The following is a 13,358-nucleotide window of genomic DNA, read 5'->3' as shown; positions in this document are numbered from 1 at the left end:
TAACTAGGACTCTACAATGATGGTGAAACTTGGAGAAATGTTTGGATGTCACTGCGCTATGATAAACTGCGTTCATATAGATGATTTCGCTATAGTCTTGGACCGATATTTAGTCAACATTCATAATCTGCTTTCTACTACACTGAAAAAATACAGTGAGTTCTATCAGTGAAGTTCTTTTTTGAACCATTTACATGCAGCCTGGTCTAGGCCAATTGATGCCATGCTGTGCCCTGCAAACCTTTGCCCTGTTGTTGGAGTGGTGAGACAGCCTTCACTGGTTTCAGCAAGCCACTTTGCTCGCCATCTCCACTATGGGCTTCTGGATACTGGTGTTTGTTTGATGCAGATGAGAAAATGGCGGCTTCCTGGGCGGCATGAGAAGTAGCCAAAGACAGTACTAGCTTCTCATTTTAACTGATATTATTATCTGGGTGCAATTTCTTAAATTGAGTCCCGCTCTCGAGACTTTTGATTAGTTACAATTAACGTGTAAGTATAATGTGGTATTGATAATTTCAACTTTTCTTTTTTTTTCTCGTTGCTTTTTGTTGTGACGGTATCTCCGCCATTTTTCTTGAGGGAAGTTGGCTAACTTGCTAGCAAGGCTAATAAGGAAAAGTAAATTATAACTGTTAATGCTTCAATGAAAGATACGTTAATAAAAGAAGTTCAACTTAAAATTTCCCCCCAAATTATTCTACCATGTTAGGTTTGTACTAAGGTTGCTCGTCATTCATAATTAGCTGTACTTGGTCAAGAAGGATATTAACTTTAGCTTCTAAGCCGGAAGCTAACGTTAACGAGAGAGCTAGCTAAGAAGCTAAATAGCTATATGCTAAATGCTATCTGGGTTGTTCTGTTGAAATGCTATGTATAATCTGTCAGTAATGTTATGTTGAATGAATCTTGATTTGCAGTATTAGCTAGCTAGCGGACTATCAAAGATGCTTCACTAGTGTTGGCTAGCTAGCTGTTAGCTAAACCAGCGCCTTTTTGACAGCTAACTAGCTAGCTTTTGTCAGGTACCATCACAGTACAACAAAACAACACAAATGAACATTGCCTGCCTGGAACTTTAGCAACAATTACTAGAGATGACAATTGGAGTGGTACTGTTGGAAACAAGTTACAATTAAATCAACATATCTGAATCTAAATAAAATAAAAAATGTCCTGAATAACGTTAAATATGCATTTCTGCTCATGATAAAAGCATGAAAAAATAAACAGCTGGTGTGGCTACCTTCCCGGGACAATAATATCCAAATATACATTTGGATTGTAAATTATATACGTGGAAGGAAGCTAATTCGTAAATATATATATATAATTATAATAAAAAAATAATTCAGTCGTAACTCGCAAACTGGGTTCAGCGCCTAATTTGTGTCGGCCATTTTGGGTGGTTAGTTTGCGCCAAGATGGCGGCACCCATTGAATCGCACCGTTTTGCTTATGTGGAACTATTAACTGCAAAACACAACAACAAAAAATGTATTGTGTGAATTTTGAAGAGATGCACAAAGTTGACTGCGAGTAACACCATTTTATTTTACATAATTTTTTTTATAAATGGCTGTGCATTGATGGTGTTACGGATTTATGTTGTTTTGACCTGCCGGCTTTTTTTTCTACACATTTTCTGCAAAGCGTCGAGCAAGGTAAAATGGCGGCTCCCATAGATTTTTTTATTTAGCTTCTTCTTGGCTAAATAAGCTTGCTTGCTACTGTTAGCAATTAAGATAGAATCACAGCCGCCTGGACATATTCTCAATACAACTATATACAATTGGACTTGAACTGGGATCAAAACAAACACATCTTGATTTTATATATATATATTTTTTTGTGTGCAGTATTTTAGCAGGACGCGGTTATTAATCCTGTTAGCTTAGCGTTAGCCAACTAGCTGGCTATTCCTGACAGGAGCTAACTAGCGAGCTAGTTCATTTAGCATTGTTATACTTGTAGCTATTTATCTCAATGTTCAACTAATATTGAAAAGCTTTTCAATTTGGATTTTTTTTTTTCACTCAAAGAGGAACTTCATCTCCCGGCACAATGGCATCTGGCTCAGTCCTGCAGCCACGGTGGAAGCGGGTTTTGGGTTGGTCCGGTCCTGTCCCCCGGCCCCGACATGGGCACCGTGCGGTTGCAATCAAAGAATTGATGGTCGTTTTCGGGGGGGGCAATGAAGGAATTGTGGATGAGTTGCATGTTTATAACACAGGTAAGATTTAACGTCCAGTGGTTCATGCATACATTTAGTAGATATGTTTAAATCCTATCGTTAACATTTTTTAGCAATCGGATTCTAACTAGCGCTTCCGCAAAATTGTGCTAGTCAGTTATTATATAGAAATAGAATGTATGGTTGGCTAGCAAACTACCTATACATATTATTTTAACCAAGTACTTAATCCGTTTATGCATTGTCGTTCAACATAGTGAATTAGCAATGCACCCCTGTGTTTGACAGTTTGGTACATGGTTAAAATGTGACTTCTGTATTGCTCATCATTTTGCAAGGTAAGCAAGCGCCAGTGTTGACGTGCTGTGAAATGTAATGGGATCAGTAGTTAGTTATGTGGGTAATGGTTCGCCTTGGGTGCTGATTGGAGAGAAAATCCAGAGAGAAATGGCGGGTTAATAGAAAACAGCAACGTCATAATATCAACAAAGATCAATCATTATTAAACACTAATCCACAATTTATTTTTTTATTTTTTTTATTTTATTTAAGCTTTATTTAACCAGGTAGGCTAGTTGAGAACAAGTTCTCATTTGCAACTGCGATCTGGCCAAGATAAAGCATAGCAGTGTAAACAGACAGCACAGAGTTACACATGGAGTAAACAATTAACAAGTCAATAACACAGTAGAAAAAAGGTGAGTCTATATACATTGTGTGCAAAAGGCATGAGGAGGTAGGCAAATAATTAAAATTTTGCAGATTAACACTGGAGTGATACATGATCAGATGGTCATGTAGAGATATTGGTGTGCAAAAGAGCAGAAAAGTAAATACATAAAAACAGTATGGGGATGAGGTTGGTAAAATTGGGTGGGCTATTTACCGATAGACTATGTACAGCTGCAGTGATTGGTTAGCTGCTCAGATGTTTGAAGTTGGTGAGGGAGATAAAAGTCTCCAACTTCAGCAATTTTTGCAATTCGTTCCAGTCACAGGCAGCAGAGAACTGGAACGAAAGGCGTCCAAATGAGGTGTTGGCTTTAGGGATGATCAGTGAGATACACCTGCTGGAGCGTGTGCTACGGGTGGGTGTTGCCATCGTGACCAATGAGCCGAGATAAGGCGGAGCTAGTTCATTTAGCATTCTACGTTGTGCTATTTTTTTAAGCGTACCTGAGCACTGTCAAAATGGCATGTCAAATAGTTGGCCGCTAAACAAAAATGCCAAAAAAAAACAAACTGCGATGATAAACACAACACATACCATTTACATGCAATAGCACTGTATTTCTATGGTCTGTCAGTGGTGCAGCACCAAGAATGACTTTCCATATTGGCATATTTGTTAGACTATATTTTTAATTGAAATCACTGGAATCCTCAGACTATGGCTTTTGACATTTTGTAGTTAAACAGGTTATTACAACAGTAACATTTGTTGAATAGCAGGGGTTGTCATTAATCTAAGAGTTAATTGTGTTTCAGCGACCAACCAGTGGTTCATTCCTGCAGTCCGTGGTGATATCCCGCCTGGCTGTGCTGCGTATGGGTTCGTGTGCGACGGCACCAGGCTGCTGGTGTTCGGAGGGATGGTGGAGTATGGCAAATACAGCAACGATCTGTATGAACTGCAGGTACACGCTCAGCCCACATAATACACTGATAGTTATTTCGTGAGACATTGGGGCGTAAAACACTAAACAGCACAAACAAAATCTGTATATCAGATGTCTGTCAATTTAAACCAATTTCTCTGTTTTTGCATCAGATGTCAGCATTGGCGAGTTTGAGATCGTAGGGCCACACCCAAGCTTGTTAGTGAGTTATCATCTGCATGATGTTATTTTCTCCGGCTGTCCACAGGCCAGTCGCTGGGAGTGGAAGCGTCTGAAGCCCAAGTCTCCTAAGAACGGCCCTCCTCCCTGTCCCCGCCTGGGACACAGCTTCTCCCTGGTAGGGAACAAATGCTTTCTGTTCGGAGGACTGGCTAACGACAGCGAGGACCCCAAGAACAACATCCCCAGGTATACATCATCCATATATACTGAACAAAATACAATAAGTTACAGTTCATATAAGGAAATCAGTCAATTTAAATGTTCATTAGGCACTCGTCTATGGATTTCACATGACTGGGCATACAGATATGCATCCGTTGGTCACAGATACCTTAAAAAAAAACAGGATTGTGGATCACAAAACCAGTCAGTATCTGTTGTAACCACCATTTGCCTCATGTAGCGTGACACATCTTCACATAGACTTCATCAGGCTGTTGATTGTGGCCTGTGGAATGTTGTCCCACTCCACTTCAATGGCTCTGCGTTGTTGCTGTATATTGGTGGGAACTGGAACACGCTGTCGATCCAGAGCATCCCAAACATGAACAATGGGTGACATGTCTGGTGAGTATGCATATCGTGTTGATACATGAGGTGATGGCGGTGGATGAATGGAACGACAAAGGGACTCGGTACTGTCTGCCATCCCCCTGGTAACAGTTGAAACCGGATTCATCTGTGAAGCGTGCCAGTGGCTGTCGAAGGTGAGCATTTGCACACTGAAGTCGGTGACGATGCTGAAATGCAGTGAGGTCAAGACCCTGGTGAGGACGACGAGCATCGCAGATGAGCTTCACCTGACACCATTTCTGACAGTTTGTGCAGAAAGTCTCCCGTTGTGCAAACCCACAGTTTCTGTCTGTGTGTCTGGTTTCAGACCATCCCTCATTTGAAGAAGCCGGGTGTGGAGGTCCTGGGCTGGCGTGGTTGCTCGTGGTCTGCGGTTGTGAGGCAGGATGTGGAGGTCCTGGGCTGGCGTGGTTGCTCGTGGTCTGCGGTTGTGAGGCCGGGTGTGGAGGTCCTGGGCTGGCGTGGTTGCTCGTGGTCTGCGGTTGTGAGACAGGATGTGGAGGTCCTGGGCTGGCGTGGTTGCTCGTGGTCTGCGGTTGTGAGGCAGGATGTGGAGGTCCTGGGCTGGCGTGGTTGCTCGTGGTCTGCGGTTGTGAGGCAGGATGTGGAGGTCCTGGGCTGGCGTGGTTGCTCGTGGTCTGCGGTTGTGAGACAGGATGTGGAGGTCCTGGGCTGGCGTGGTTGCTCGTGGTCTGCGGTTGTGAGGCCGGGTGCGGAGGTCCTGGGCTGGCGTGGTTGCTCGTGGTCTGCGGTTGTGAGGCAGGATGTGGAGGTCCTGGGCTGGCGTGGTTGCTCGTGGTCTGCGGTTGTGAGGCCGGGTGTGGAGGTCCTGGGCTGGCGTGGTTGCTCGTGGTCTGCGGTTGTGAGGCAGGATGTGGAGGTCCTGGGCTGGCGTGGTTGCTCGTGGTCTGCGGTTGTGAGGCAGGATGTGGAGGTCCTGGGCTGGCGTGGTTGCTCGTGGTCTGCGGTTGTGAGGCCGGGTGTGGAGGTCCTGGGCTGGCGTGGTTGCTTGTGGTCTGCGGTTGTGAGGCCGGGTGTGGAGGTCCTGGGCTGGCGTGGTTGCTCGTGGTCTGCGGTTGTGAGGCCGGGTGTGGAGGTCCTGGGCTGGCGTGGTTGCTCGTGGTCTGCGTTTGTGAGGCCGGTTGGACGAGTTGCCAAATTCTTTAAAACCATATTTATAACTGTTTCGCAACACAAAGGGGGGGAGCATGTTCCCAGTGACGTACTGGGTTGTCTTCACCACCCACTGGGGGGGGGGAGCATGTTCCCAGTGACGTACTGGGTTGTCTTCACCACCCGCCGGGGGGCGCCTTGCAATTCTTCATACAATTGCGGGAAAACTATTGAATAAAGTTTGGGCCTTTGTTAAAAAATAAATAAATAAGAGGAATCTATCGCTACCACATTTACTTTGCCACTCGCACAATTGTGCGAGTGGCATTGTTTTACACATGCAGTTACAGCTGGAGTATCAAGCGTGTTCGGCGCAGCCATAGAACTCTTAAAGGGCCATGTTCATGACATAGGTCTACTTTGTCATAGAAACAAACAAAATATTTTGAGTGAATCATTATTTTATATACAGTTGCATTTGGAAAGTATTCAGACCCCTTGACTTTCTACACATTTTGTTACGTTACAGCCTTATTCTAAAATGTATTAAATAGATTTATTTCCTCATCAACCTACACACAATACCCCATAATGACATCACAATACCCCATAATGACATCACAATACCCCATCATGAAAGTGACAACGGGATTTTATTTACACAAGTATTCACACCCTTTGCTTTGAGCTCAGGTGCATCCTGTTTCCATTTAAATTCAAATGATTGGACATGATTTGGAAAGGCACACACCTGTCTATATAAAGGTCCAACAGTTGACCGTGCATGTCAGAGAAAAAACCAAGACATGAGGTAGAAAGAATCCGAGACAAGATTGGTACGGGATTTCTTTAGTCATGTCGTAGCACAGGGGGGATTTCTTACATTGTGTCGTAGCACAGGGGGGGGATTTCTTACATTGTGTCGTAGCACAGGGGGGGATTTCTTACGTCGTGTCGTAGCACAGGGGGCTATTTCTTAAGTCATGTCGTAGCACAGTGGGGATTTCTTACGTCGTGTCGTAGCACAGGGTGGATTTCTTTAGTCATGTCGTAGCACAGGTGGGATTTCTTTAGTCGTCGTAGCACAGGAGGGGATTTCTTTAGTCGTGTCGTAGCACAGGGGGGATTTCTTACATCGTGTCGTAGCACGGGGGATTTCTTACGTCGTGTCGTAGCACAGGGTGGATTTCTTTAGTCGTGTCGTAGCACAGGGGGATTTCTTACATCGTGTCGTAGCACAGGGGGCTATTTCTTAAGTCGTGTCGTAGCACAGGGGGGATTTCTTACATCGTGTCGTAGCACAGGGGGGATTTCTTACATCGTGTCGTAGCACAGGGGGGATTTCTTACATCGTGTCGTAGCACAGGGGGGATTTCTTAAGTCAGCTTTCTTCTTTTGTTTTCTAATGCTCCTCTGTTCCTCAAGAAGGGGGGAGGCCGTTGACATCACGACTTCCCATCAAACCAACTCCTTGAATGCCCTTCTTGAAGTTTGCAGTTGTGTGTATTAAAAAAAACAACACTCAAAATATTTTTTGTACCCTTTATTGTGTTTTATACCTGGGATATCACATTTCAACAGGAAACAGGTAAACTCACTGGAGAACGTTGTCCACGTTTCAGTTAGTGGATTGGTTGATACTTTAACCTGTCCAACCCCTGTCCAATAGATTATTGACTCACAGTACACAGTGATCCCTGTTGGGATTGAACCCGTAACCTTGCCAAACACTATAGATATAACCAGATGAAGGGAGGCTGTAATCATCATGAGACAGAGGAACATCGTTGCCCGTAGCTAACTCTGGGGAGGGGGGGGTCTACCATCCAGTGTGGTGTTTGGATGGTGTTAATGTAGGCCTTGTCAAAACACAGCAACTTTTAACACAATCTGGTGTTTTTCTTACAGCTGATGGAACAGAATAAAATGTAATTGTGTTTCCTTTCCTCGACTCAGATACCTGAATGATCTGTACACGTTGGAGCTGCGTGCCGGCTCCAGTGTGGTGGGCTGGGACATCCCCATCACCTACGGGGTGTTGCCCCCGCCCAGAGAGAGCCACACTGCCGTCGTCGACACAGAGAAGTCCCGTCTGGTCATCTATGGAGGCATGAGTGGTTGTCGTCTGGGGGATCTGTGGATCTTAGACATAGGTGAGTGACGGCTCGAGTTTCCTGCCCGACTCGGAAATCAAATCAAGTTAATTTGTCTGGACAGAATACACATGGTGTTCACAGTACAGTGACACGCTGACTGGCAGGTTGCGTGGCATCAACCAATGGCTGGCTGCCTGTTACGTTATCGACTGTGCAGTTGGGCATCACGTCGTTATATCATGTTATGTGCTTGGCTGATATGTTAAACACCTACACAGGCTGTGTTTACACAGGTTATCCAATTATGGTCAAAAGATCTGATTGGTCAACAGACCAAATAGTGTAAAAAATTATCCAAATAGAGCTGTGTGTGTAAATGTAGCACGATCTAGGTTTATTATTATTATAACTTGTGGTATTATTATAATTAGTGTTATTATTATAATTAGTGTTATTATTATAATTGGTGTCATTATTATAATTAGTTATTATTGTAATTTGTGTTATTATTGTAATTTGTGTTATTATTGTAATTTGTGTTATTATTGTAATTAGTGTTATTGCAATTAGTGTTATTATTGCAATTAGTGTTATTATTGCAATTAGTGTTATTATTGCAATTAGTGTTATTATTGCAATTAGTGTTATTATTGCAATTTGTGTTATTATTGCAATTAGTGTTATTATTGTAATTAGTGTTATTATTGTAATTAGTGTTATTATTGTAATTAGTGTTATTATTGTAATTAGTGGTATTATTATAATTGGTGGTATTATTATAATTGGTGGTATTATTATAATTGGTGGTATTATTATAATTGGTGGTATTATTATAATTGGTGGTATTATTATAATTGGTGGTATTATTTTTTATAATTGTTATTATTAGTATGATTATTGGTGTTATTATAATTATTGATATTATAATTAGTATTATTATTGGTATTATAATTAGTATTATTATTTTAATTATTATAAATAGTATTATTATTTTAATTATTATAATTAGTATTATTATTTTAATTAGTATTATTATTAGTATTTTTATTATATTTAGTATTATTATTTTAATTATTATAATTAGTATTATTATTAGTATGTTTATTATATTTAGTATTATTATTTTAATTATTATAATTAGTATTTTTATTATATTTAGTATTATAATTAGTATTATTATTTTAATTATTATAATTAGTATTTTTATTATATTTAGTATTATTATTGGTATTATAATTTGTATTATTATTATTGGTATTATTATTATGTTAATTATTATATAATTATGATTACTATAATTATTATTATTCGTATTGTAATTAGTATTGATATTAAAATTTGTATTATAATGCTTTTTAAGACACCCAAAGTCACTTTACACAGCAGGATCAAAAGCACTAAAATCCCATGTTCAAACTATTACGGTTACGCTGAATCACAGGGGAAGAGCTACGACCGCAGACAATCCGGGATAATACACTATGAAGGGGTATAGTGTATTATGATCTTTCTAGCAGGTTTTCTGGGCCCAGAATAAGCCTACTTGCTGGGCTGAAATGATTTAAAATGGAGACATTTGTTGTTTTTTTAGTACAGTGGCTGGATGAGTTATTTGCTTTCCTCTGCAGACACCCTCACATGGAATAAGCCCTCGATCAACGGAACAGCTCCTCTCCCTCGCAGTCTCCACTCTGCCACAACTATCACCAACAAGTGAGTGAAATGTCATGTTTTAAAATGTGCATATGTGATCCCTGTGGGAATTGAACCCACCGAGTTGGCATTGCTGGCTCCTACCAACTGAGTCACAGGATCATACTCATGGCCATCTTTATTCCCCACAAACTCACCTGTCCCAACTCTCCCTGTCTCACTCTCCCTGTCTCACTCTCCCTGTCTCACTCTCCCTGTCTCACTCTCCCTATCTTACTCTCCCTGTCTCTCTCTCGCTCTCCTCACCTGTCTCTCTCTCGCTCTCCTCACCTGTCTCTCTCTCGCTCTCCTCACCTGTCTCTCTCTCTCTCTCTCCTCACCTGTCTCTCTCTCGCTCTACTCACCTGTCTCTCTCTCGCTCTCCTCACCTGTCTCTCTCTCGCTCTACTCACCTGTCTCTCTCTCGCTCTACTCACCTGTCTCTCTCTCGCTCTCCTCACCTGTCTCTCTCTCGCTCTCCTCACCTGTCTCCCTCCTCTCCTCGCCTGTCTCCCTCTACTCCTCACCTGCCTGTCTCCCTCTACTCCTCACCTGCCTGTCTCCCTCCTCACCTGCCTGTTCTGTAACAGGATGTTCGTGTTTGGAGGCTGGGTTCCCCTGGTGATGGATGACGTCAAAGTAGCGACACACGAGAAGGAGTGGAAGTGCACCAACACACTGGCCTGTCTCAACCTAGGTATGTCAGGCTGACCAACACACTGGCCTGTCTCAACCTAGGTATGTCAGGCTGACCAACACACTGGCCTGTCTCAACCTAGGTATGTCAGGCTGACCAACACACTGGCCTGTCTCAACCTAGGTATGTCAGGCTGACCAACACACTGGCCTGTCTCAACCTAGGTATGTCAGGCTGACCAACACACTGGCCTGTCTCAACCTAGGTATGTCAGGCTGACCAACACACTGGCCTGTCTCAACCTAGGTATGTCAGGCTGACCAACACACTGGCCTGTCTCAACCTAGGTATGTCAGGCTGACCAACACACTGGCCTGTCTCAACCTAGGTATGTCAGGCTGACCAACACACTGGTCTGTCTCAACCTAGGTATGTCAGGCTGACCAACACACTGGCCTGTCTCAACCTAGGTATGTCAGGTTGACCAACACACTGGCCTGTCTCAACCTAGGTATGTCAGGCTGACCAACACACTGGCCTGTCTCAACCTAGGTATGTCAGGCTGACCAACACACTGGCCTGTCTCAACCTAGGTATGTCAGGCTGACCAACACACTGGTATGTCAGGCTGACCAACACACTGGCCTGTCCCAACCTAGGTATGTCAGGCTGACCAACACACTGGCCTGTCTCAACCTAGGTATGTCAGGCTGACCCAACACACCACTCTCTTAGATAAAATGGCCTAAAAATTACCACATTTGATGCCCAGTTTTTATAAAACGTTGAGTACAAACACAGTCAGCATTGAAGCACAAAAATGCAACAACAAAAGAAATCCCCTAAAAAAAACTGAATTCTGACTGACGAACATTCCTCGGTTACAATGTACCTCTCAACTGATCCATGTCAAATGCTGCCCCTCTCGGTCCTCTACTGTTTCCATTGACAATAACATCATATTTTACCAGACTCGATGGTGTGGGAGTCAGTTCTACTGGACTCTCTAGAAGAAAATATCCCTCGGGCCCGAGCTGGTCACTGCTCCGTGGCCATCAACTCACGTCTGTACGTCTGGAGCGGACGGGACGGCTACCGCAAGGCCTGGAACAACCAGGTGTGCTGTAAGGACCTCTGGTACCTGGAGACAGGTGAGTGTGCTTCCACCCGTCACTTCATCAGGCAGCATGATGCTGGTTGTTCACCTGTCACTTCATCAGGCAGCATGATGCTGGTTATTCACTTCATCAGGCAGCATGATGCTGGTTGTTCACCTGTCACTTCATCATGATGCTGGTTATTCATCAGGCAGCATGATGCTGGTTATTCACAAAAATGCTTTTGTGTGTGTTAATTGAAAAAGTATTTTTAAAATATTTTACATAATTTAATGTAAATGATTTAATCAGGTTGTTATTTAAATCCTAACTGCTGCTCTGTTTTTATTCGTCTCCCCACAGAGAAGCCCCGCCCCCCGTCACGGGTGCAGCTGGTGAGAGCCAACACCAGTAGCCTGGAGGTGAGCTGGGGGGCGGTACCTACTGCAGACACCTACCTGTTACAGCTGCAGAAGTACGATATCCCCCCCGCCCCGGCCGCCACCACGCCCAGCGTCAGCCCCGCGACGCCACTGCCGGTCAATTCCTCCCCCAAAAGCCCTGTCTCAGCCTCGGCAGTGTCCGTCCCGGGCCACCCTCTCCAGGGCATTACCCTGGTCCCCTCCATGCCTGGGAGTCCAGTTCCTGCTCGCGGACCAGGTACTTACACAACAGTTTTTAGGCTGTTACTGTAATATTTTAAATGCTGTAGTTTCATTTCTCTGTAACTTTTCAAAACTAAGTAGATTGTAAAGGCTATGGCGAAGGAAAAGACATGCTGTCTAAACGATCTGTTTTTTTAATTATTATTATTATTAATTTTTTTACATCAAAATCAAATGTTTTCTTTCCAGATCAGCAACCTTCTAAACAGGGTTTTATTGTTTCTCCTCTTCAGCTATTCTTAAGGTGTCTGCTCCCCATTCCACCACAGGCGCCTCCATCGTCACGGTGAGACAGGCCAACCAGGGCGGGAAATCCCCTGTCATGGTTACATCACTTCCTGCTGGGGTCCGAATGGTGGTGCCGGCCCAGGTCGCACAGGGAACCGTATGAATAAATAAATACATTTATGGTCTGAGTTCTGGTCAAATGTAGTCCACTGTGGAGGGTTCCTTCTGGTTCCATCTGACAGGGTTCCTTCTGGTTCCATCTGACAGGGTTCCTTCTGGTTCCATCTGGTTCCATCTGTCAGGGTTCCTTCTGGGTCCATCTGACAGGGTTCCTTCTGGTTCCATCTGACAGGGTTCCTTCTGGTTCCATCTGACAGGGTTCCTTCTGGTTCCATCTGACAGGGTTCCTTCTGACAGGGTTCCTTCTGGTTCCATCTGACAGGGTTCCTTCTGGTTCCATCTGACAGGGTTCCTTCTGGTTCCATCTGACAGGGTTCCTTCTGGTTCCATCTGACAGGGTTCCTTCTGGTTGCATCTGACAGGGTTCCTTCTGGTTCCATCTGACATTTAACCCGTCAAATAATGGATTAAGCCTGAAGAATTTGCACAAAATTGGCTCGTTTTTGTATATATATATTTTTTTTAAAGGTTATTTCGGTGTCCTCACTCTATGTTGTCTCTGTGGGCCTATTCCTATCTGCTTCCTCCTTCTCAGCCAATGGGCGGCAGCCCTCAGATGAGTGGCATGGCTGCGTTGGCTGCAGCAGCTGCGGCCACCCAGAAGATCCCGCCCTCCACGGCCACCATGCAGTTGCCAGCAGGTGCCACCATAGTCAAGACAGTAGCCATGAGCCCTGGCGCACAGACTGTCAAAGTAGCTTCGCCTGTTATGGTAAGCGATCCTGCTTGGACTAATAGTAACACACACACTCTCCATGCAAACCTCAGCTGTCAATTATAACGCCTGCTGGCTAGCTCACTAGAGTGATTTTGTAGTAAGGATGTGGATATTTGATCAATATCCACACTACCTACCATACCACTTGGAATGAAGCAACCATTTTATTCTAAGTGCTGTAGGAATGTATTCTGAAGGAAATTATTAACACAACATGTGAAGTGTTGGTCATGTTTCATGAGCTGAAAGAAAAGAGCCCAGGAATGTTCCATTATGAACAAAAAAGCTTATTTCTCTCAAATTTTGTGCACAAATTTGTTTATA

The 13,358-nt window shown here is 43.6% G+C and overlaps 1 protein-coding gene across 6 annotated transcripts in view; it reads left to right on the top strand.

Moving 5' to 3' along the window:
- The first annotated feature begins 329 nt into the window (after nt 1-329).
- The window catches only part of LOC135527684 (host cell factor 1-like), a 46,437-nt gene continuing 33,408 nt past the window's right edge, over nt 330-13,358 (top strand). For 4 of the 6 annotated variants that reach the window (XM_064956181.1, XM_064956180.1, XM_064956178.1 and 1 more), the window contains exons 1-11: nt 330-492; nt 2,043-2,233; nt 3,683-3,831; nt 4,061-4,221; nt 7,678-7,874; nt 9,446-9,530; nt 10,100-10,206; nt 11,118-11,297; nt 11,607-11,903; nt 12,142-12,293; nt 12,852-13,028. In XM_064956181.1, the coding sequence (XP_064812253.1) occupies nt 2,065-2,233; nt 3,683-3,831; nt 4,061-4,221; nt 7,678-7,874; nt 9,446-9,530; nt 10,100-10,206; nt 11,118-11,297; nt 11,607-11,903; nt 12,142-12,293; nt 12,852-13,028 (1,674 nt within the window). In that variant the 5' untranslated portion in view covers nt 330-492; nt 2,043-2,064. Of the gene's footprint in view, nt 493-1,418; nt 1,665-2,042; nt 2,234-3,682; nt 3,832-4,060; nt 4,222-7,677; nt 7,875-9,445; nt 9,531-10,099; nt 10,207-11,117; nt 11,298-11,606; nt 11,904-12,141; nt 12,294-12,851; nt 13,029-13,358 lie in introns of those variants that run through there. The other 2 variants (XM_064956179.1, XM_064956177.1) reach the window with 2 other exon arrangements.

The sequence above is a fragment of the Oncorhynchus masou genome, chromosome 33, assembly GCF_036934945.1.
Source record: "Oncorhynchus masou masou isolate Uvic2021 chromosome 33, UVic_Omas_1.1, whole genome shotgun sequence".
Classification (NCBI taxonomy): domain Eukaryota; kingdom Metazoa; phylum Chordata; class Actinopteri; order Salmoniformes; family Salmonidae; genus Oncorhynchus; species Oncorhynchus masou.
This window is presented reverse-complemented; position numbering and strand designations above follow the sequence as displayed.